Source organism: Watersipora subatra, chromosome 3, assembly GCF_963576615.1.
Source record: "Watersipora subatra chromosome 3, tzWatSuba1.1, whole genome shotgun sequence".
Classification (NCBI taxonomy): Eukaryota; Metazoa; Bryozoa; class Gymnolaemata; order Cheilostomatida; family Watersiporidae; genus Watersipora; species Watersipora subatra.
Window position 1 is genome coordinate 60,717,434 of NC_088710.1, and position 26,341 is coordinate 60,743,774.

The 26,341-nt window shown below is 35.1% G+C and overlaps 1 protein-coding gene across 2 annotated transcripts in view; it reads left to right on the forward strand.

The window, feature by feature from the left end:
* LOC137392259 (probable 3',5'-cyclic phosphodiesterase pde-5) overlaps positions 1–26,325 on the forward strand; it is a 37,058-nt gene extending 10,733 nt beyond the window's left edge. For both annotated transcript variants that reach the window (XM_068078924.1, XM_068078925.1), the window contains 21 exons: positions 330–485; positions 3,171–3,214; positions 5,132–5,240; positions 6,063–6,144; positions 8,874–8,976; positions 9,497–9,593; positions 11,149–11,207; positions 11,677–11,727; positions 12,183–12,241; positions 12,403–12,454; positions 14,095–14,231; positions 15,379–15,655; positions 16,369–16,497; positions 17,069–17,172; positions 17,852–17,999; positions 18,434–18,640; positions 18,776–18,897; positions 22,930–23,041; positions 24,446–24,526; positions 24,852–24,940; positions 25,520–26,325. In XM_068078924.1, the coding sequence (XP_067935025.1) occupies positions 330–485; positions 3,171–3,214; positions 5,132–5,240; positions 6,063–6,144; positions 8,874–8,976; positions 9,497–9,593; positions 11,149–11,207; positions 11,677–11,727; positions 12,183–12,241; positions 12,403–12,454; positions 14,095–14,231; positions 15,379–15,655; positions 16,369–16,497; positions 17,069–17,172; positions 17,852–17,999; positions 18,434–18,640; positions 18,776–18,897; positions 22,930–23,041; positions 24,446–24,526; positions 24,852–24,940; positions 25,520–25,634 (2,333 nt within the window). In that variant the 3' untranslated portion in view covers positions 25,635–26,325. The remainder of the gene's footprint in view (positions 1–329; positions 486–3,170; positions 3,215–5,131; positions 5,241–6,062; positions 6,145–8,873; positions 8,977–9,496; positions 9,594–11,148; positions 11,208–11,676; positions 11,728–12,182; positions 12,242–12,402; positions 12,455–14,094; positions 14,232–15,378; positions 15,656–16,368; positions 16,498–17,068; positions 17,173–17,851; positions 18,000–18,433; positions 18,641–18,775; positions 18,898–22,929; positions 23,042–24,445; positions 24,527–24,851; positions 24,941–25,519) is intronic.
* Positions 26,326–26,341: the final 16 nt, after the last annotated feature.

Below are 26,341 nucleotides of genomic sequence, written 5' to 3' on the forward strand. Positions count from 1 at the left end.
GTTTTTATGAGTTTTTATTATGTAACTAATTTGAATTAAAGTTATTTTAAAACTTTGTAAATTATTAATTTTATCGCATGTTTGAATAATGCATGATTTATATGTTATTTATGTGATTCCAATAATTTTGATATAACCACATTGTATGAGATTTCACGCATGTAGAACACTTTCTTGCAGAATAATTGCTGTGAAATTTTACCTGTTTTGTCCTCAAAGTGTTTTTCCAAAATTTGCATTCCATCTTTCTGTTAATTATTATATCTATCTTTACTTCAATCTTTAAAATTTCAATTTTATGTAGACATGGAATCTTCCTATCCTTGCAGACATAAACACTGACACAGTAACCAACTATCTTCAAGATAACCCTAATATCCTCTCCGAGCATGTCTGCAAGTATGTAGGGGAAGACATGATTGAGTCTTGGCTTATTGCCAAGAGAAAGGCTAGGAACAGATTGAGGAATGGTGATCTTATATACAGTAAGTCTGCGTTCATGGTAGAGATTGCTTGAAAATCATTTTCATAAAAATAGCTCTTCGCAGCTTTTTTGGTTCGATTAATGAAAATTTGTGGTAGTTCAAAGCAGCTACAGATACCCTTTACCATTTCTTAGATGACTCATCTTGGATATTGATCTCTGATTATTATAGTTTTAATTATGTGCATCGCCGTGTATAAAACATCTGGATAACTTCTAAAAAAATTGTGATTTTGTATAGCCTGTCTGACACTGTTAAATGCTTTGTTCTCATGATGCCTTCATAGCGAGGCTTGGTTTCAATACCGGATGAGGAGGGGTGAAACTTGTCACGTCATGATGCCTTCTACAAAGTCGAAATGTGGCAACAACGCGTTCTTGCAGCGCTATCTATAAATAGCACTATTTTATCCATTTGCCCAGTAATCAATGAATTTGCATATTTATAGTCACTCTCCATAATCCATTCCTACTTTTATCACGAGCAGATAAACTTATCACAAATACCCTTAAAAATGCAGAAAATGCGCTTCGCGTCAAAAGAGTTCACTAGTGAAATGTGAGCAATGTACAATCATTTTAAGCAAACACCAAAGTTTTGGACTGAGCGCTGACACTATTGAAGGAATGTGCTAAATACACCTGTCAGCATTGCTGGGTACATAAAGAAGAAACATCATACTGTGCAGCCATAGATTACATAAGCTATAGTTTTTAAAAAGTTAGACTATGTATGTCTTCTGGCAGTATGCTTTTGTTGATGAGTATGCCGAGATTAAACGTATTATCGATTTGCGTTCACAAGCTATGATAAGCATTATCCCATTTATGAGGGAAGGTCATCTGATCGCGGTGGTTAAATGACCTCATGAACTAACAGAAAACTAGGTAATAAACAAAAGCTGATAATTCATGTGATAGCATATCTCATGTGATTTAATATTTTATGTGATAGCATATCTCATGTGATAGTACATCTCATGTGATAGTATATCTCATGTGATAGTATATCTCATGTGATAGCATATCTCATGTGATAGTATATCTCATGTGATAGCGTATCTCATGTGCTAGCATATCTCATGTGATAGTATATCTCATGTGATAGTATATCTCACGTGATAGCATATTTCACGTGATAGCATATCTCATGTGATAGCGTATCTCATGTGCTAGCATATCTCATGTGATAGTATATCTCATGTGATAGTTTATCTCATGTGATAGTATATCTCATGTGATAGCATATCTCACGTGATAGCATATCTCATGTGATAGCGTATCTCATGTGATAGTATATCTCATGTGATAGCATATCTCATGTGATAGTATATCTCATGTGATAGCATATCTCATGTGATAGCATATCTCATGTGCTAGCATATCTCATGTGATAGTATATCTCATGTGATAGCATATCTCATGTGATATCATATTTTATGTGATAGCATATCTCATGTAATAGCGTATTTTATGTGATAGTGTATCTCATGTGATAGCATATCCCATGTGATAGCATATCTCATGTGATAGCATATCTCATGTGATAGTATATATCATGTAATGGCGTATTTCGGTCACTACTTCAAGTACTATTATTCTACTTCGCTGCCATATCAACTACAATAGTTCTTCTTTAGTTCTTGATTTTTATGCGAGGTCTTTTTTATGTTTCTTAGTGCCTTTCCTTTGGTAAACTTTTTTTATTGCATTCACCATTTTAGCTACTGCCATTATCTAACAATTTGTTTTCAAAACTCTTTCTTAGATCAACTAGTTTTTCTTTTTCTTTTACAACTTTTTTTCTATAGTACAATTGTCTCCCTTGTTGATATCTTTACAGCATTGTCAAATTGTCTCCCTTGTTGATGTTTTTATAGTACTGTGCAATTGTCTCCTTTATTGCTGTATCTACAGTATTGTCCAATGTCTCCTTTGTTGATGTATCTACAGTATCGTCCAATTGTCTCCCTTGTTGATGTTTCTATAGTATTGTACAATTGTCTCTCTTATTGATGTTTCTGTAGTATTGTACAATTGTCTCCCTTGTTGATGTCTCTATAGTATCGTCCAATTGTCTCCCTTGTTGATGTTTCTATAGTATTGTACAATTGTCTCTCTTATTGATGTTTCTATAGTATTGTACAATTGTCTCCTTTATTGATGTTTCTATAGTATTGTACAATTGTCTCCTTATTGCTGTATCTACGGTATTGTCCAATTGTCTCCCTTGTTGATGTTTCTATAGTATTGTACAATTGTCTCTCTTATTGATGTTTCTGTAGTATTGTACAATTGTCTCCCTTATTGCTGTATCTACGGTATTGTCCAATTGTCTCCCTTGTTGATGTATCTACAGTATCGTCCAATTGTCTCCCTTGTTTATGTCTCTATAGTATTGTCCAATTGTCTCCCTTGTTGATGTCTCTCTACTACTACTCAGCATCTTCACTTTATAGATCATACGAGCCTTCTACCGCACTTATAATTGTTGTTGGTTGTGTTCTCTGGTAATTGTGTTCTCTCACCAGTCCTAGCTTCACCTCTAGCTTTACTTCTCAATCTTCACCCACTTTCTTTGTAGCATCACTTTCCTCCGTGTTGTCCATAAATTTACTTTAGGCATAGTTTTGAAGCGTCCGTCTCAATCCAAAATGAAAATAACTCTACAAGTTTCAATGTTTAGGTCGAGAAGGCTCTCCTCACAGGCCAGCTTCAGAGCCAAGCAAGGTAGGAAAGTTAACCACTATTTTTGTGTTTCATGAGTCAAATCATTCAGCCTTATTTGGCCAAAACTGGCAAAAGTTCATACTAAATTCTTTGGCAAAAGATGGAACTTGTCAGCTCTCAATGCTGTACAGCGTATGAACTAACTGGCAACTTTGCTCTATTCTCCTCATCCAGTTTTGGTTGCGGTAGACATTTGTGCTCAACACTGGGAAGTCTAGTTTAAACACCGGCACATACTTTCAGTAATACATCTGCGAGGAAAGCCACCATGCTAGCTAAATGCAAACCATGTTTGTCCGATCGCTCAAATCAGCTTAATTTAAAATACTTCACTCCGATTCAATTATGAAACTTGAGCCTACAAACTTTATCTCTCAAAGAACGATTAGTATTTCCTCGCTGCCGTTGCTCTCTATCACCTAATAGCATTTGAATACTATTGTGTTTCTGAAGGAGTAATTAGTGGAATGCCTCATAAGGCCAAGGATTGTGTAGTAAAATCTCGGATTAATTGCTTCTGGCATTTGAAGTGTGCACAACGCTCGGCTTATATTTAATACAAATAGGGTGGCTCGGAATATCGAGTCATAGCAATGTGTGATGCAAATGCGCACTCAAATACATACATTTAACTGCTAACATTTGCTATTTCAATGTGCATTCCTTCTCAGACTTTAGTAGTTGCCTGAGAAAGCTTGCTGTGGACTCACAAATCGTGCATTGCATACAGTAGCGTATGCTTAAGGAGCGCAAAAGGACAGTAAACTATCCTTCAATATTTTATTTCATTATTATTATTTGTAGTCTACCAAGAATAGATTTATTTACCCTTTATATTTTGTAAAAGTTCTTCCAGACTCTTTAATTATATATATACATGTATATTACTTAATGGTAATAATGTCATTTCACACATAAATTTTATTGAAATTGTTCCTTTAAATATAAAGTATTTTTAATTCTTTCACTTTTTAATTTATGTTCTTACTTGCTAATATTCAATTGGAGAATTTTTCAAAAAATATGTTGCTAAGACTGAGAATAGTTCAGTTAAGAGTTTAAGTAATTGAAAGGTGGGCTCGGGGTACGCTCGGTGCCGAACCTACATTATACTCCTGGTTTACAGAATAGAGTCAGCATTCGTACACAACAGCAAGGCAGGTCAATCGAGATTCAATGTTCGTCCAAAGTAAAAGACAATCACGTTCAGATCTGAACTCAAGATAAATTTGCCTGATAAGCTTATAACAGCTAACTGAATGAATATTGCATAGAGAGCCTAGGGCCAGTCTGTCAAATGCAATATCATTTATAGTATGACGTGAAGGGCATACTATTCAGGAACACGTCAATAGCCATGCTAGAAGCAATGGCTATGCGCGTACAATATTAAGTCTCTCTTTGAATGCACGCTGCTTACGCAGTATCTTTGGAGAGCAGATAGCTAATTGTTAGTACTACTACACCGTATGATATGCGCAATTATCTACAGCATTATGCAAGTAGCCCTCTGAGTTGCCTTTCTTCGCGTCTCTAGTCAACTGCTAATCATTCTTGAGAAATTTTCCCTATACTCCAAATTTGAGACCACTCGCTGCTGACTGGACATATCATGAGAAATATATTTTATTTTCCATTACGCGGCTTGCATAATAGTTACTTTTTTCTATGAAAGTTTTGCAACGCTAGCAGTGCATGACAAGTTTTTGCATGAACTAAAATTGCATAATTTGCTTTGAGCCTACATCTCACAGGACAACGTAACTCTAGAACGAAGCCTTTGGTTCAACAGTATTGGTCACCAACTTGTCTTTAAGGGGGTGGGAGGCACGCACCCTCATTGCCAATAAGGTACTGCTTTATGTCTGGTCTACATAGCTTATCTTTGAATAATCGGTATATTTTATATGCTGCTAGTCAAGGGACAGAGACAGACGGCAGCAGATACAGAGGCTGCTCAAGAATGCAACAGACAGAAACAGCCAAGGCAAGCTGTTGGAGGAGCTTGCCTCATCCGTTGCAATAGGTGAATTCTTATAGTTATTTTAGTTGTGTTATTCTCATGACTACTTGAGACTGTTGCAGTAAGGAGCGTATAGAGCAAGTCAGATGGCTGTTACATGCTAGAAACTTTACTAACTAGCCCACCTTGGTGTTATGATCTAGTCAATGATAAGGCAGCAGGTTGAGTGAACTGAAGGATGCTGGCAGAGTAAAGTCAGCTATGAGCTGCTTTACCTTTAAATAACATTTAAAACATTTAGTAAACATAATAATAATAATAATAACATTTAGTTATTGACAAATTAACATCATTACGTTAAAAGGAATCAAGTGACTTGAAAAATTCTTGATTCTTAAACAACCTTTTGTGTGTAAAACAGATCTGAGTGGTGAGAGCTTCAGGAGAGGCAACTTTCTATTTACTGTTAGCATTACAATCAAGTGAAAGTTTATTGCGCTAACGTGGTTACCTAGCAACAGAATTACCGTAAGGCTACAGAATTGCGTGAGAGATAAAGTATTTGAACTAGTGTTTGTGAGCTATCAGCTAGCGTGAGCTTCTGTAGTAGTTTGTTCTGAAGAATTACGTCTAGTCTTATTACTTGCAAGTTTTTAAAATGCTACTCGCCTAATTGCTTACATTTTATCAATATTTTTAATCACATACAAATGAATTTCAATAGGCATCATAGTCAGCGTGCACTGGTCAAGCGTGACTTTGCGCATATATTTCATGCATCTCGGCGATATAGCATAATAGATAAACGCACTGAAGATAATGCGTGTAGCGTATCACTATACCCATTGGCAAGACACAATGCAACTTTCTAATCAATGTTTTCAGCTACTGCTGCTGACGGCTTCAATCTTTATCTGACATCCGAAGATGGCCAGGCGATCAATTTTGTATCTTCTACATCAAAGGAGTAAGTAGTGATGATCAGATATATACGAATAGCATGATAGTATGACTGATATTAAATTTAGCCATCAGATAGGATTTAATTGTCATAACGACGCTTTTAAAGGGCCGCTGAACTTTATATTGCTCAATATTGAACGAATGACAAATAAATCATGTTTTTAATTCTTTTTAAATTTTAATACATTCTAGTTGAGTTGCGATATTAAACTATTAAATGGCAAGCGTTGTTGATATTCCTAAAAAAGGCTCTAGTGTAATAAACTTTCTTTGATGAATATATATATATTTATACTAGCCGTAAATATATATATATATAGATGTGAGTGTCTACCTGTGCAATTATAGCGATTAAACTCTCGTAATGAAAAATCTACCTCACAGAGGATTTCATCTTGGAACCTGCAGGTCTGAAGACGATCTAAATGATCTAAGATCTAGCGATCTAAACCACTACACTACGTTGGCCAACTAACCATGGTGATGAATAATCGTGATGACATTCATTACATCGGTTAAAAAACTCAGGCTTGAAGCGCTTACGGTTATTAACTAGCACAGTTGATCATTACATGTAATGATTATTAAGCTGGCTTCAAACACAGCTATTGTTTTAGTAAAGATTAAAACTATAAGCTTAGGAAGTAAGTTACTCAAATTCATTGGTAATTATTTTATTACTGGTGCAATATATATATAGCTATATATATGTAGATATCTATGTATATCTACATATAGTTATCTATATATATACCTACATAGACACCTATATATAGATACCTATATATAGATATATATAAATATCTATAATTATATATATCTATATATAACTAATATATAGATATTTATATATATATAAATATATATACATTTATATAGATAGATATATATATATTTATATATATAGATACCTATATATATATATAGGTATCTATATATATTTTTTATTTCTTGTGCAATCAATATAGATATATATAGATATTTATATATAGATATATAATCTATATATATTGCACAAGAAATAAAAATATATATATAGATACCTATATATGCACATCTATAATATATACATAGATTTATTATATACTATATTTAATATATCTGTATTTTATATGTATTATATATGTAAAATATAAATATAAGTATATATACAGATTTTTAAACCGAATCCTTAGCATCACCTGGTTATTTAAGCATCTGATGACATCTGGACAGTAGTTTATTAGTAGTTACAAAATAATTGACACACAAAGTCTGTAAGTCTCTATATATTGATGGGTGTATAAATACATGAAATATATAATTTATCTAACAGAATATCAGTATTTACTGTACAGAATTTATCTTGGGAGTAGCATCTTTGACCAATTAATGTAACGTATTGATCTTGAGTTCAGTACCGGAGATGGTATAAGGTAGAGCACTGTTGAGAGAGGTAGCTCTCATGCAGTAGCTCTCTCACTGCAGTAGCTCTCATGGTCTATAAAGGTTTGCAAGCTCAATACTTGGATTTGATTAACTACCAACACTGCAAGGTTTTATAGAAGTGGCAACAGTTATCTCAGGGTCACACAAATCCGGGAGGAAAATCATCCAAAATGTTTGCTCATTATATTATTATAATATGTTAAGCGTGTTAAACTGCATTACAAATAAAATATACTTAAAGAGTATATTTATTATGTTATGTTTCATCAATTTGATGATCTAAAATATTTGATTGTTTGCAATTAAAATTAATTTCCACTCACAGTGTGTGGCAGGATCTTGCAAAACTGCAAATCCTGAAATCAGACAACTCCAAGTTTTGTTTATGGAATGGATGTTATTGATAGGAGGTTATTGATAACTGTTTAGCACAATCTAGTCAAGAATTAACATGCGAACTATCAGCCATGCTTATCTCTCCTGAAAACGAAACTTTACCATCTTAAAGCATTTCGTTTACTTGACAAGTCATATCAAATCTTTTAGACGCATGTGTGTAAATAATTTATGTCTCCGCGTTTACCGTAACCAACTGCATTTGCCGAACGTTTTTATTATGTCCCAGGGCAAAAAATATTTTGGCACTGAAAGAGTTAAATTTTAAAAAAGCCGTGTGTATAGAGATATTTATATTTTATATATTTATGCCAGTTTTATTGCAGTTCTATTTTGATATTATTTTGGGCTAGGGAATATTTTGATCACAAATAAAAATTGTAAAGAATGAAAATATATGTAATCAAACGAGCGATGGCATGCGCTACTTTGCTTTTCTCGCATAAGGTATATAAGTACCTCTGCCTGTTCAAAGAAAAGGTTGATCATAGTTAGTCTCCTCAACTAAAGCCTATTTACATTAACTATGGCTCTTTTGCATTCAGTTAAAGTTTCATAATCTTATGCTCTTATTTAATAAATATCTGTGAAAACTGTTTACAATGATGTTCTTTATTTTTAATAGATAAGTTGGTAAACCTTATCATACTGAGTTTTCAAAGCTTGAATTTTCTTCCTCAACTATTTACGTGTTGTCAACATTTTAGATGTTTATATGAACTGCTACACAGGATAGCACGGCTCTAGCCACAATTTCAACAAAAATCAGATCAGTTGAGCTCTCACCGAATAATCAGATTTCACTTAGTCTGCTGCAGATATACTGTACATTTCGTTGAATACTACTGGCCAAACATTTACTGGCCTCTCTCTACCAGTTAATCTGTTTTATACTTTTTTATGTTTTAGGGTTCGCAGTATGACGCGCTCTCAAAGTATGATGCACGGATATACTATTGCAGCGTATGCTGCTTGGTGCAAAAAATGTATACGTCTTCAGTCGCCTAATTTAGTGAGTATAACGCTGACTAGCTAACAATATTCACTGCTGACAGGCAGCTTGTCTTCCTCTGTGGTGCTAGATGATGAGAGCCATTGATGTGCCTGTTATTAGGATATGAAATGGTCGCTTTAAAAATAATCAATATTACTGTATTGATTATTTCATATGTATTGTTAAGCTACTGATACAAGATGTATTTGAACAATATTAAAACGTTTTTTTCATATTATTTCTGATTTATATATTCATTTATGGGCAAATAAATACTTCACTTAAATATATGTGTATTTATTTGAAAACTTTACAATTGTCAATGTTAATGGTTTTTGAAGTGCTCTTGATCATGCTATAGACATTTTAAGTTGGCAGGGATATAAAGACGATGTCCTATGTTTAGAGAAAGCTGTTTTGACATGAGTTGCAGGTGCTTTACCAAAGTACTATCTAATTATATAAAACGAGTGTACCGATCTGGTGACATGGATTATAAAGATTATCTAAAATCATAAATTTACCATATTGCCTGCAGATGGACAAGAAACACCCTTTGGGTGTGGCATACATAGACGACCGTATCCATGCTGTCCTTGCACTACCTATCCTGGATGCTGATGACAACACAACCGGTACGAATTATTTACATCTTATGTGACACTGATAGCAATGTGAAGGTCAATGCTTGGAACAATGGAACAATTATTAAGATCATTGGATTCTTGTTGAAAAGATAAATCTTGCTCAGAAAGTCTGGCACGCTGACCTGTAACAGAATGTAGATCACTGCTCTAATGGCATTGACCATGCTGAAAAAATGTGTGTCACTGGTTAACTATGTCTGGATCACTAGTGGAAAAGTTTGACTCACTGACAAAAAGGTTGTTAGTTACTAGCAACTAACAACCTTTTTGTCAGTGAGTCTTGAGCAATTCACTAAAACAGTAGAGTGGTATATGGCATTGTAGTACACGACTTGACTAGGATATAGATGACATATGAATGATAGGAGTTGTCCACACTATTAAAAATAAGACTGCATATTATAAATGCTGTATGTACATGTAGGTTGCTGGTCAGTGTGCGTTAGTTTGGTTTGTGTTTGCAAATAAAAGGTTGGATAGCATTGAACCATTTCAAATTGGTTCAAATTTTTAACACCCTTTTTAGTTTGATCATAAACTTTGTCAACTGTTGCCTCAGTTTCCTAAAGATCAATTCTGTTTTTTAAGTTGTATGAGTAGACTAGTAAAGTTACCTGTTTGTTTGTTTTAACTCTATAATAATAGAGACTCGCGGTGATAGCTCACATATAGGTGTTGAAAAGGCTGGTTTTTAGGGACTAGACTGAATTTTAATACCAAATAACTTTGGCGATGTGGCGGAAGGCACGGAGCATATGTGTGTCATCTCAACGAAACCAATCGACAAAATGTGGAAGCGCAGAGCATTTACGCAGACAAAGATAAATTGAAATTTATTAATATAGGTAGTTATTGTAATCTTTGTAATGAGTTTTTGTGAAGTTAGACGTATTGTATTATATTGCCAGTACTTGAAGGATGTTACATTTATAGCTGAATAGTAAAACCAAAAGAAAAGAGATCTTCAACTGCCTGTTAATCACAACAAAACTACCTTATAAAACAAATAGCAATGCATGACTCTCCTTTCTTCACATAGCACTACCCGCTGGTGGGCACCCTGTGGGAGCAATTCAATCGCAAGAAAACATTTTTCCTCACGTGGCGCTCTTAGTTGAGGGTCATATCTGTGACGTCGAGCAGTCCATTTAACTACAACAACTAAAAAATATTCCGCGTGTTAAACAAAATCTTCATCCACTGTCTCTCATGCCTCACATTCATATGAATACCATGAATAATATTAAGTCATTAGAGTTGTCTTACTATGAATAATATTTAGTGATTAAAGTTGTCTTGCTGTTGTTTGTGTGAGGGAATACTTGTTCTTCATGTGCTCATGCAGCACTTACATTTGGATCAGCTTTCATCTCACTCCTATGTAACCGCATCTTCTCTTTCATCATGTTTGACTCACTAGCGATGACACTTCTTTAAAAGATACTTGGGATTTTCCAAAGATGAATACTACCCTAGTACATTCTTGCTAACAGTAAGGATGTATTTGAAATTGCGTTTCATGGTTTAATGGTACTGCTTGCAGGAGTGGTTGAGTTGTTCCGGAGAGACGGAAGGGCTGCCTTTAGTGACACAGATGAGCAGGTGAAGTTTCCTTACTTGATACTAGTTTTCACTCAGGGTTCTATTCAAGGTTAGAGCTGGTGCTTAGATTGCTGGAATTCTCTCTGCCTGCGTTATAACTTTAGGATAAAACATTTTGAGTCGTTTAGCAGAAGTATTCAATTTTTAACAACTCATTTTTTGCTTGCTCAACTGTACATATTGCTAGGCATTGTATGTGCTAGCTACCAACACAAATAAGCTGTTTAATTTTTTCCTTTCTTAAGGTGGTGGCAGGGTTTAACGGCTGGGCACTCGTCTTATTTAGAAGTATCCAGGTAAATGGGTGAGATAGAAAACGTCATAGCCAATGAGTGTTTAGGAGGCTGCGTATTATATCATTTCGCACTCGTTTTCTCCCCTAACTCGTAGACTCGTCCTGCCACCCACCAAACTGCTTGTCTTGTTTTTAAATCGTAACCTTCACTCATGCATATGTTTCTTTTGATAGACATCAAGCAGCATAGTTCTATGGGGGAGTGTTGCATCGGACTGTTCCGAGGTACTCTTGCTATCACAACTATTCAAACCTATTTCGTAAAATGAAAAATTGGTTTCAATAATTATTTTCTTATTTATATTTGAGCTATCTACCTGATAAGCTCATACAAACTCTTCCTTCCTTCTTTATCTTTGCTCCTGATACGCCCTAACTGATTTGCTTCCCTTCACATAAATGTCTTCCCACGCACAGCTTAGTAGAGGCCAGAGTCTTTTCTTCACTTCTTGGTGCACCCTTGTCCTCGTGTACACGTTCACCGCTTTCTGTCACTCAACTGTATATTAATTGCTATTTTTCTGTGAAAGTTATTAAACTATGATGCATGCTATTGTAGTTAATTGTTAGTGAATGATATTCTCTTACACAACAATGTTTTATGAACAGTTTTTTGAAAAGATTATTACAGAACTGTACAGAACACGGATCTGTTTGCAGAAAAATTATTCATGTTTCAGCTACACAACGATGTGATGAAGCAGAGGAAACTGAATGACTTCCTTCTGGCTGTTACTAAGTATGTCTACACTGTTTTACTTAATACCTTTCAAATTTGATGTGTAATAGCATAACAACATAATACTATAATATAACACTATAGCATAGCACTATCTAATAATTGAATTCCATATTCTGATCATCTGCTGACTATGATATATATTTTATAATTGCTTGCAGGAACATCTTTCAAGATATAGTCAGCATGGACACGGTGATTATGAAAATCATGGTAAGAACTTGCCTAAGAACTTTCTTGAGTTGCTTGTGTGCTGGTGACAAGATGACAGTCATATATAAGTACAGTATGCATTTATCTTAAACAATAAGAAACAAACTTAAAACAACCCTACAGCATCAACGATGATACAATTTTCATAGAAAAAGACTAGTGACGTGAGAAAAAAAAGAGCAATTGAGAAAGCTGGGAGGATAAGACAATACAGGGGCATGATAAATTGCAAAGGGAAAAGAGCAATTGAGAAAGCTGGGAGGATAAGAAGATACGGGGGCATGATAAATTGCAAAGGGAAAAGAGCAATTGAGAAAGCTGGGAGGATAAGAAGATACGGGGGCATGATAAATTGCAAAGGGAAAAGAGCAATTGAGAAAGCTGGGAGGATAAGAAGATACGGGGGCATGATATATTGCAAAGGGAAAAGAGCAATTGAGAAAGCTGGGAGGATAAGAAGATACGGGGGCATGATAAATTGCAAAGGGAAAAGAGCAATTGAGAAAGCTGGGAGGATAAGACAATACAGGGGCATGATAAATTGCAAAGGGAAAAGAGCAATTGAGAAAGCTGGGAGGATAAGAAGATACGGGGGCATGATAAATTGCAAAGGGAAAAGAGCAATTGAGAAAGCTGGGAGGATAAGAAGATACGGGGGCATGATAAATTGCAAAGGGAAAAGAGCAATTGAGAAAGCTGGGAGGATAAGAAGATACGGGGGCATGATAAATTGCAAAGGGAAAAGAGCAATTGAGAAAGCTGGGAGGATAAGAAGATACGGGGGCATGATAAATTGCAAAGGGAAAAGAGCAATTGAGAAAGCTGGGAGGATAAGAAGATACGGGGGCATGATAAATTGCAAAGGGAAAAGAGCAATGAAGGTCAAAGAATGAATGTAAGAGGGAAGAATAACTTAAAGGTCAAAGACAAGAACGATTATATACTTTAGGAATTGTGGGATGGAGTGCATGATAATAATTGCAACAGTGAGGTGGTTAGTGGTAATGAGAAAGGTTAGAGACATAGAAGGAGGTTAGAGACAGGGAGGGAGGTTAGAGGCAATGAGGGAGGTTAGAGACAGTGTGCATGGGAGGTTTGAGACAGTGAGGGAGGTTAGAGACTGTGAGGGAGGTTAGAGACAGTGTGGGAGGTTAGAGACAGTGAGGGAGGTTAGAGACAGTGAGGGAGGTTAGAGACAGTGAGGGAGGTTAGAGAGGGTGAGGGAGGTTAGAGACAGTGAGGGAGGTTAGAGAGGGTGAGGGAAGTAAGAGACAGTGAGGGAGGTTAGAGACAGTGAGGGAGGTTAGAGACAGTGAGGGAGGTTAGAGACAGTGAGGGAGGTTAGAGAGGGTGAGGGAGGTTAGAGACAGTGAGGGAGGTTAGAGAGGGTGAGGGAGGTTAGAGAGGGTGAGGGAAGTAAGAGACAGTGAGGGAGGTTAGAGACAGTGAGGGAGGTTAGAGAGGGTGAGGGAAGTAAGAGACAGTGAGGGAGGTTAGAGACAGTGAGGGAGGTAAGAGAGGGTGAGGGAAGTGAGAGATAATTAATGAATCTGAGCCAACAACATCAACAACATTTAATGTTTCTGAGCCAACAACACGATAACATGTTGCTATTGTATATTTATGGATATTCTATTTAGGACTTCGCGAAGAAGTTAGTGAAAGCTGATAGAGCTTCACTATTCTTGGTTGACAACAGCAGCGGAGAGCTGTATGCAAGAATATTTGACACTGGAGCTCCTGCACATGATTCTAGCCCTTGTGCTAAAGAAATCAGGTTAGTCATTTTAGCAACCAGATGGTTTTCGGTCGAATGACTGTTTGGTTTGTTTTACGAAAAGTATATTTGCTATTAGTAAGCCACATTTTGACAATTTAGTTTCCAAATTACCTTATTTGTGCTGTTTTTTGTACCATCACGATTGTATTGACATACAATGGCCTAGTTGTTGTTAACAGAAAGACTAAATGTACCAAAAGAAAGCATGAGAGTATATATATATATATATATATAGATTATTTTCTTAGTGAGAATAATAGTTTTAATTACACAGAAGTCTTGCTAGGTTGTTCATACAAAGCTGTTTACTATAATAACTAACAGTTGGGAATTATTTTCTATCTTTCCCAACTTCTTGTGTCTGAACTGCTGTTCCTCACCCGAATCCCATTTCAGAAAGACTCCTCTATTTAATATTGTGACGTAGACTGCTCATAGCATGCATCAGATTACCATGCACTACTGAGCGTACTATAAAAGAAAAATGTTCTTAAAATCCTGAAGCATGCCTGCAATCTGAAACATGTTAGAACAGGTGTATCGCTACCACTTCCTATAAGACAAGAAAAGTCATGCATACTATTGTCCTTTTTATTAAGGGGCAGTTTTGTTGACAGCTGCATGCCATGTTTATTTTTCATCATTGTCGATACTGCATTATTGCTAAAGAAAACAGACTAAAGCCTATCAACCCGGAATATGTAAGGTTTATAGTAAAAATATCATTGCTTAACATTTAATAGTGGCCAGTGCCGTGGAAGATTTGCACAGTGAGTGGCACAGCCAAGTATCTTCTAGTTGGTTAGTTTGAAAGTTCTTGAGTGTTCCTAGTGGAATTAGTGATAGTCTTTCTATCTCTCAGAGCCACTATTTATCTTCATTGTATTGCTAATTCTTGCTCGACTCTTTTAAAAGAGATATAACTCTTGCACAAATTAAACACTTTCAAGTATTGCACATAAACATATGAGTTACGTAAAAAATGTGTGTTTTTATGTTTAGAACATCATTATTCTTATAAAATATACTGGCGTTTGAGAGAACTTCTGGAATCTAGTAAGGCTATAAATATCTGTGTCTTCAGGATAAGTTTTATCCACATCTTCTCCATTAATTTGTATAAATGGATAGAAGGTCTTTGCAGGTTTCCTATTGGTACTGGTGTCGCGGGCTATGTTGCCAAGACAGGTGAAACCCTCAATATACAAGATGCATACAAAGACAAGCGGTTTAACAGAGATGTAGATGTGAAAACTGGCTACACAACAAAAACACTTCTTTGCATGCCTATCAGAATCCGAAGCAGCATCTTTGGAGTGGTACAGATGGTCAATAAGCTCCACGGCACTTTCACCAAAACTGATGAAGAGTCTTTTGAAACATTCGCAGTATATTGTGGGCTGGCTCTCCATCATGCAAAGGTAGTATACGGTAATCTGATTCTCTTTCATGTTAAGATAGTATATCACAGCCTGACTTTTTATCATTTAAGGTAATATACTGTAGTCTGACTCTCCATCATGCCAAGGTAGTACTGTATATGGTAGTCTGACTCTATCGTGTTGAGGTAATATATTGCAGTCTTACTATTTATCATTCTAAGCTAGTATATTGTAATCCGACTCTCTATCATGTTACAGCAGTATATTTTAGTCTGACTCTATATCATGTTAATGTAGTGTATTGTAGTCTGACTTTCTATCATGTAGTATATTGTAGTCTGACTCTCTATCATGTTAATGTAGTACATTGTAGTCTGACTCTCTATCACATGAATGTAGAATATTGTAGTTTGACCCTATCAAGTTAAGGTAGTTTATTGTAGTTCAACTCTCTATCATTTTAAGGTAGTATATTGAAGTTTGACTTTCTATCATGGTAAAGTGGTCCATTGTTGTCTGACTCACTTTCATGTTAAGGTAGTCAATTGCAGTATGGTAGATGGTTTAATTTGATGTGGCTGCTATGCTGTGTTAAGCTACAGTAAGTCTAGCCTGTTTCTTGTCGTTGACGGTTTTCATAAAGCTTGATGGGATGCATTTCCATGCATTAGAGTTTTGCTTTGAAAGACGATAATCGAACAACCAACACTGTCAAGCAAAATCATTTACCAGAGCAACTGTGATTCTTTTAGCTTTACGACAAGATACGCAAGTCAGAGCAAAAATACAAGGTGGCACTTGATGTTCTTTCCTATCACAACCAGTGCAGTGAGGAGGAGTACTCTAAACTCAAGAGTCTGCCCATGCCTTCGGGTTCAGTGGTACGCATGCCTGCTTTGTGTGCAACCTTTAGAGTGCAAATACCACTACCAGGTGTAAAATGACAGATTTCTAATCAGATACTTTTCCATTATAATGTAATACCATTTGCTATAGTTGAACAGCAACTCCTGTTTTGGTGGTTAATATAGAAGTTGCATAGACAAGTCTTCTCTTTGGCACATGCAGCCTAGAAATTACAAAACACTTACAGTTATATTTACTAGTGCAAGGGATTATCATGAGCATTTAGTACTTGTGTTGGTTAGTTGATCTAGCATAAATCTGTTTTTAGTGTAGGACTAGTTGTGCAAACCAGTGTAGCATAGTAATCAAATTTCATGATGCTGTTTCAAATTTGTCTCAATTAATATTCAAATGTTTATAATAACTTTGGCAAAACTTTTTATTCCACAAGTAAAAAGTACTGATAAATAGTTTCCAATTTTTTATTATTCATGCAAATTTGGAAACTGTTTTCTGTGCATGTAATAATTACTTTCTGTTTTGCTAACTAACTCATTTCACAACAATTTGTTAGGAGGTTAAATCTCTTGTCACATTTTTAATCAGGTCGATGACATTCCAAAGTTTCATTTCTCTCCATGGTCAATAGAGGAAGATGCAAAATCTCTTCATGTTGTGTACATGTTCAAAGATCTGTTTGGGCTAGAAAAGTGAGTATAAAATAAAAAGAGCACTTCAGCCATGCCAAAAATCAAGTTTGTGTGTTCACACAGCTATGCTTCCTTATTGTATAGTAACCTTAAGATATGTGTTTGCTCTTGCTCATTAAACTGAGATTTACCTTGTTTTAGTGAACGTGTTAGGTCAGGAGATTATACTTTCTATTTGACTTCAGAAACCAAGCTAAAACATTATGTTTTTTTAAAGAGGTTATAAGATGAATCAAAACCATTATGATCCAACAAATAATAATAATGAAATTATGATATCTCTACCAATCAATCACGAGTAGTACTCATCAATCCAATCACAAGTAGTACTCATCAAACCAACCAAGCATGAGTAGCGCTCATCAAGCCAACCAATCACGAGTAGTGTTCATTAAGCCAACCAATCATGAGTAGTATTCATCAAGCCAACCAATTACAAGTAGTATTCATCAAACAAACCAATCACGAGTAGTGTTCATCAAGCAAACCAATCATAAGTTTTATTCATCAAACCAACCAATCACAAGTAGTATTAATCAAGTCAACCAATCTGGAGTAGTATTCACCAAAGCAACCAATCACAAGTTGTATTCATCAATCCAACCAATCACAAGTAGTATTCATAGAATTCCCTTCATGTTGAGTCCCTCACACTATCTTGACTTAGGTGCACTTTCAGGTTCGAGCTTGACACACTGTTCAGATTCACGCTGACAGTCAAGAAGAACTACCGCAAGGTTCCCTATCACAATTGGGATCATGCTTTCTCCGTCGCCCATGCTATGTATTGCATCCTCAAGGCTGAACACAAGTTCAATCAGCTGGAAGTAAGTTTAAATTATTAGTTTGCATTTTAAACAGAAAACCTTTCATGCTTAATTATAAGCTGTTAAAACTATCACTTACTAAATCTCATTGTTTATTGTGTATGTTCTATGTATGTGTATCACCAGCTGCTACAGAGGACAATTCTAAATTTAACACATGTTCTATTGCGGATTTTTTAAGAGCTGTGCAAGACAGAACATCGTAGTTTGGGTATAACGATATTTTCATTGAGGTAAACACACTGTTTTTGCACACATACATGTAAATACTTGGGCTAAGCATAGCACAAAGCAAGTTACCTGTCAGTCTCATAGACTTACAATATTTCTCATACAAATCAGCAATATTAATCACTGTTAAGCAAGTATACGTATGTCTATGCGTGTTAATGACACTCAGTTTGTGACTAACTTCTAACAATATCTACCTCCAGGGTTTGGCCTTGTTTGTTGCGTGTCTCTGCCATGATTTGGACCATAGAGGCAAAACCAATGCATTCATGGTGAAGAGTGCCTCCCCACTGGCTGCCATTTACACCACGTCTGTCATGGAACACCATCACTTCAACCAGACAGTCTCCATACTCCAGCAAGACAATCACAACATCTTCAAGGAACTTTCCTCTGAGGAATATAAAACTGTTAGTACTTTACTTTGAGCACATATCATTAGTTTATCTTTCTTTGGAGAATGTATTAAGGAAGAACTGTCATTATATAGAGCTAACAAAACTTCTTTATTTCCTAAACAAACTTAAATCTTTTCTCTCTCTCAGGTGTTGGGATACATCAAAGAGTGCATATTAGCAACTGACCTCGCATTGTTCTTTGGAAATAAAGCAAAACTGAAAGAATGGCAAGACCGCAGCAAGTTTGACTGGCAGCAAACTGAACACAGGTGGAGATGATTGGTTTTTCGCTAGCTAAGTTCTATCTTGTAACAGTGTCTGACCCATAGAGTTATCTCCCCCTAGAGTGATAACTACACGAGCGTTTCCGGTGCCAACAAGGAGTGTTTAGGCCACGCCTCTTTTTTGTGCTAGTCAGTCGTAGTGATTGACTAGATCAATAACATCAGCCATGAGAAGTGTTAAACAAGGATCATGAATTCCAGTTGAGATAGTAATTAATGCTCATATTAAAGAAATGATGATTATAGTTTATTACTCTAATATATGCTTATTATTTAAAGCAATTCAATACCTACCAGGGATCGCTAAACATATTATGGAAATGTTTACTTTTTCATTTCCATAAACATAAATATTTCCATAATTTTAGGGAAATGGATATGGAAATTTTACTTTACAAGTATGGAAATGGTATGAAAATGGAAATAATATGGAAATGAATTATGGAAATGCTATGGAAATGGAAATAATATGGAAATGAATTATGGAAATGGAATTAATATGGAAATGAATTATGGAAATGGAAATAATATGGAAATGGAAATACTATGGAAATGAAGTAGGGAAATGGAATTAATATGGAAATGAATTATGGAAATGGAAATAATATGGAAATGGAAATAATATGGAAATGAATTATGGAAATGGAATTAATATGGAAATGAATTATGGAAATGGAAATAATATGGAAATGGAAATAATATGGAAATGAATTATGGAAATGGAATTAATATGGAAACGAATTATGGAAATGGAAATAACATGGAAATGGAAATAATATGGAAATGAATTATGGAAATGGAATTAATATGGAAATGAATTATGGAACTTTTATGGAAATGGAAATAATATGGAAATGAATTATGGAAATGGAATTAATATGGAAACGAATTATGGAAATGGAAATAACATGGAAATGGAAATAATATGGAAATGAATTATGGAAATGGAATTAATATGGAAATGAATTATGGAACTTTTATGGAAATGGAAATAATATGGAAATGAATTATGGAAATGGAAATAATATGGAAATGGAAATAATATGAAAATGAATTATGGAAATGGAATTAATATGGAAATGAATTATGGAAATGGAAATAATATGGAAATGGAAATAATATGGAAATGAGTTATGGAAATGGAATTAATATGGAAATGAATTATGGAAATGGAAATAATATGGAAATGGAAATAATATGGAAATGAATTATGAAAATGGAAATTGTGACATACACGTAATCCCTGATACCTGCATGAATTGCCAAGGCACTGAATAGATAGTGAGTGAAAGTGAAGGTAATGCAAGCAGTTACTCATAGATAACATACATAGTCATACTGGGGTTGTATTACATTGGTGTGATGGGAAGCTAATCAACTGCCATCAACTATGAGCTGTACTACCCGGTGTTGCCCGAGTAATAAAAAAGTATTTGGACAGAAAATTTAATGTGATATAACATTTACTATTCTAACTTTTAAACTTCATATCATAAGAAAATATTTTTAAGCAATTTAAATGAATTAAGAGGAAAAAGAAAACAACTCTAAAGGTTTGCAAGCTTTTTCAAACAACTACAACTTTTAAATTTCATATCATGAAAGAAGTGTTTTGTTGAAATAAATTAGGAAAAAAATAAAACTAAATGTGTTTAAATGTAAAATAATTAGCAAGTAATGGCTAAATATAATCTGTTTAGCTATGATTACAATGAAAAATTATTTAATAAATAAGGTAATAAAAAAGTATATTTTATTTTTATATAATTATAGTTAGTAGAATTAAGTATAATTTATTTTTATTTAATATATAACAACATTTGCCATTTTAACTTTCAAACAACATATTATGAAAAGTGTTTTGTGTAATTGAAATAAATGAAGAGAAAAGAGAAAATAAAAACAACTGTAAATGTTGTCAAGCTTATTCAAACAACTACCACTTTTAAATTTAATATCATGAAAGAAGTTTTTTGTTGAAATGAATTAGGAAGAAAAATGAAACTGCAAATGTGTTTAAATGTAAATTAATTAGCAAGTAATGCTAATTATAATCTGTTTAGCTATGATTACAATAAAAAATTATTGTAATCATAGCTAATTTTTATTACTTTATTTAATAAATAAAGTAATAAAAAGTCTATTTTATTTTTAAATAATTATAATTTAGTATAATTAAGTATAATTTATTTTTATCTAACATATAACAACATTTGCCACTCTAACTTTCAAACTTTTAGTTTGCTTATATCAAGCAAAGATGTCCACTAACTAGTGGACATCTTTGCTTCAAGCTAGTCTATGTATTTGATTGATATGTATTGAAATCTAAGATTACATGCAAGGGCTGTTTGTGAACTGAGGTGACAATGAATCACTCTATCACCATACAATGTCAATACTTTCAGTTGATGGCAGTCGATTAGCTTCCCATCACACCAATGTAATACAACCCCAGTATGACTATCTATCTTATCTATGAATAACCAATGATATACAGCCCCTCATGTTTGGGGGCTGTATATCATTGGAGTAACTGATTGCATTAACTCACTTACTTAACACCATCTATTCAGTGCAACTCACTTACTTAACACCATCTATTCAGTGCCTTTTCAATGCATGTAGGTATTGAATTGCTTTAAATAATAAGCATATATTAGAGTAATAAACTATAATCATCATTTCTTTAATATGAGCAATAATTACTCTCTTAACTGGAAATTCATGATCATTCTCATGGCTGACGTTATTGTTTTGTCGATCACTACGATTGACTAGCACAAAAAAGGGGCGTGGCCTAAACGCTCCTTGTTGGCACCGGAAACGCTCGTGTTGTTGAATGCACAGTTATCACTCTAGGGGGAGATAACTCTATGGTCTGACCATAGCAGGTCTAAATAAGCTGTATTTGATTAACTGTTACGTGCCAAGGTCAATTACCTGCTGGTACTTGTAGAAAACTTCCAGCACACAAAATTATGGCACAAAGTGTGTGTACTTGAAATCAAATATACAGTAGATACTCCTATGATGTAAACTTCTATAACGTAAATTCCATGTAACATAAAGAATTCATGTAAAGTTTTTGCTTTATATTACGTAGGGAATCCTATATAATGTAAATCATCAAGTCAGTACAAGTACTCAAATTGGACTTGAATAACTAGAGTCCCATAGTTAGCCTTTGGGGAAATATCGTTTTCTTTTTGTCCGACTAGAGAGAGAAAACGAAATATAGTGATATTTCTATTATATATAACTAATACCCTGACAGTCTAGCATGCCCTGAGTGATCATCAGATGTGCTGATATAGCAAAGAGAATACGTAGCTGCACAAGTATTCAGAAATACTTAGAGGCGATTGATTGGCGCAGGTGTTAGAGTGTCTACCAATCTAAATGTCATGAATTAAAGTTTCGTTAAAATCAATCTTTATCCTTACCTCTAACCTTAGCCTCGGAAAAATGAACGAACAGACAGATACAGTTTTATGATAGTAAATGCCGGCATATATTTTAGTTTTACTTTATTTTAGACATTTACAATATTTTTCAATTTTATTCGTTTTACCACAAGTTTAGCTGTATAGAAAAAAGGAAAATGATTAATTTAAACTGACATTAGAGGTATGTATACCCCTTAACTGATGTAAAATACCGTCATCATGAACCCTAAGCCAAGTGAAAGTGATAAAAAAAGAGAATAGTTGCTGATACAAACCAATAATACCATAATTACTGTACATTAAATTAAAAAGCTATGTATAAATATTTTCCCTATTTGAGGAGTCAAAGGGATGAGTTTGGGAGAGTTTTGGAATAGATTAGGCAATATACATGCACTTTACAGTTCGTTAGACGTAAAATCCCTAAAACACTTTCTTGAAGCGAAGTATTTACATTGTAGGAGTGTCTACTGTATATGAAATGAAATGCTCACCCTTAATGCGGTGTCATCTAATCAAAAGTGTTCTACTAGCTCAGGTGCTCCAAATGTCATTTTATCAACCGCAGGAACACCTTACAAGCAGTCATGATGACTGGTGCTGATTTGTGTGCCAGCACCAAGCCATGGGAGCAGCAGCGTGAAACTGTACACGTTATCTTTGAAGAGTTTTACTCGCAGGTATAAGCTGGAAAGTCTGCTAACCGCTGGGCTGGCTGCTGTAAAACCTCATAATCTGCACCCTTTCGCCACTTTCCTTCCCGGCATGCTTCACTAGTTTCTTCTATCATGCTCATCATCGTCGTCATTGAGTGATTGTTGCCGCTATGCCAGCTAACAGCTGAAATATATCGCTTTTAGCGAGTGCAGACAATTCTTGCAGCAAACAAATTCGGCACTTCCCTTTTAATGCTGCTTTCTAAAGATCCGTAAGCTTCTACCAGAGCAACAAACTCGCAATGACAGATTATAAGTTTAATATCGGTTTATGTTTGTTTGTAATTGTCTTCTCGTCCAAGCTTTGGTTGTGTATGGAGTATGGTTTGTTTTAGACACGCTGTTATGTATCATAGTATGACAGCGGCAGATCTGTGCTCTATGTACAAACCGTGGTCAGTCTGTACACAACTGGTGCATGTCATCATGGAAGAGTTCTGGCTGCAGGTGCTTCACTTACGATCTTTATAAGTCAAGTCTTAGTTGTGAGCTTCCCTATAGCAGTTCACTCTATGCTCGTTTACTCTATGCCCATTTACTCTATGCTCATTTACTCTATCCTGGTTTACTCTATGCTGGTTTACTCTATGCTGGTTTACTCTATGCTGGTTTACTCTATGCCCGTTTACTCTATGCCCGTTTACTCTATGCCCATTTACTCTATGCTTGTTTACTCCATGCTGGTTTACTCCACGCTGGTTTACTATATGCTTGTTTATTCTATCCTGGTTTACTCTATGCTGGTTTACTCTATAGCGGTTTATTCTATGGAAGTTAAATTTATGGCAGTTTCCTTCATGTCTATAAACTTTGTGAAAATTTGCTCTGTTGATTCGCTACTCTATGAGAATGATAATCCTTGCCGAATCTGGATACATACTTTTAATTCTGTCACTTCAACTTTCTGTAATTATACTTAAGATCATTTGTTGTGATATTGTTGTGGTTTGCAGTGCTCTATCAGTGTGACTAGTGTGATCCCTGCACAATGCTTACCTAACTAATGCGCTAAACGCAGCCTATCCTTTCACCTCTATGCGATTGAGAAAAAATGTAATAACAAGCACAACTTTAAAATACGCCCAAATGCCTCCGTTACCAAATAGCTTGTTTCTGTTTTTATTAGATGCTGTATGCTGCTCGATAGTTCGATAGTTCCGAGATTATATAACCCCTTGAGATTAGCTGATACAATAAATACCAAGTGCGGCTTGATGGAATTAAATGCAGCTTATTGGTCTATAATGTTGACCTTGACAATAAGGATTGCAAAGCGTCTGGTTAAAGCAAGAGCTTGATTGTTATGATTTTTATGTATTGTAATGCTTAAGTTGTCTCCTTAGTAACCTCTGGACATTGGGTTTTCAGGGAGACGAGGAGAAGGACAGAGGGATCGCGCCTCTTCCCATGATGGACAGAGATAAAGCTGACCAGCTTCCAGAATCACAGGTTGACTTTTATAAAGATATCTTTTTATCGCTCTATTTGTATATGGATTTATATTCACTTTTATTTTTACACAATCGTATTGTAAGTGTAGGCGATATCAATTCCTTCTATATAGTTTTACTCAACAAAAGATAGATTTAATTGATAGATGATGTGTAAAGTACTAGGGTGATTACTACTGCTGAACAACATTAATAATAATAACAATAATAGTAATAGTATTAGAATATACTAAGTCAGTGTTCACATGTAACATTTGCATGAACTATGTGAAACATTTCCATATGCATCAATCGCCATCCTTGTTATTTACGATTAATTGCAGGTTGGCTTCATTGTTGGAATTTGCCTGCCATGCTACGAGTTGCTCGCTCAAATCATCCCTGCTTCCAAGCCAATGGTTGACGGTGCTTTGTGAGTATTCCATAGCTGCATGATTAGATATGTATTTGCTTAGTGTGCTATGAACAATGGTTGACAGCTTCAAACTCTCTCCTCACATGCGCTGTCAGAAAGCTTGAGTACTTCTAAAGCATTGGGATTGTTGCTCTTGTTGTTATTGTACTATTTGAGAAATACAATCCTTATTATCACTTTATAACACAGTTATATCAACTAGTCAGTGTCTAAACATGATAAAAATATTGTTAGTTATGGGTAGCTGGCGTTGGAGATGTGAAACTCAACTATCGATGTAATTTTGAAGGAAGTCTAGGCACTGTTGGTTTGTAAGAGTGTTTTAGCTGCGATCAAGTCTTGTCGATTTTAATCTTGACACATCTTGACTGTCTGATCACCTAAAACAACAGACAGAATCTCAAATGATGGGAAAGTATTTATGTTTTTTGATCAAATCTGCTAGGGTTTTATCTGTTGTATTTGTATCTGTTTTATAAGTATCCGTTGTAGAATGTTTGTAGGTATAATTATAAGTCAGCTTTGTTTAGTTGCCTCTAGTAGCATCAGCAAGATGAATGTTGTTTGGTTTTTCAGGAGCAACCTAAGCAAGTGGCAAGAACTTTCTGATGCCAACAAGAAGCTGCGCGAAACAAGGACTGCTGTGAATGAACAAAATGGCAGCATTAAAGAAAATGGAGACTTGTTGTGATGAGATAGTCTATTTATTGAGATGAGATGTTAGACGACCCGGTGCACTGATCTACGACATGTGGAGAGTTGAACATTTACATCAATTGAGTCTTCACGCTTAACCTATGCACCAATGATGATTACTTACCATAAAATCTAGTACAACGGCTGCTGCTGTCTTACCAGTCGCTGTCACATCTTCAGGCCCAAAGACAAATAAAATATCTGCTGCCAGCACAAATTAGGAATGCTTCTGCGTTACTCCTTAATTTATTTCCTTACCTGTACATATTGCTTTCTAGCCACGTGCTATGCCTTGTCAAAAGGATGAATCTGAGATAGAGACAACTTTACTGTTGGCATTATTGAACCAAGCAGTTTTTATGGCATCCCATTGGATTATATCATCCAATGATATGATGAGCTGCTGCTGCATTACTGCTGCTTATCTTGCATAATATGTTTGATTAACCGATGACAGCGGTGGGTAGTCAGCCAAAAATGTCTATTTATTATGCTTATTGTTATTGGAGCATTTAAAGCTTGAGCAGAACATATTTATAAATTGTTTCTATTAATGCTACAACCATTTTCCAATATCACAGACTATACTGCATGTATAAACTCTTTTGTCATAATTTTATAGCGATATATTGTTGTCGATATGAACAGTGAGTTTTAAGCAGTATTACAAATAGAATATATTTGCTTAACCCTAATGAAACA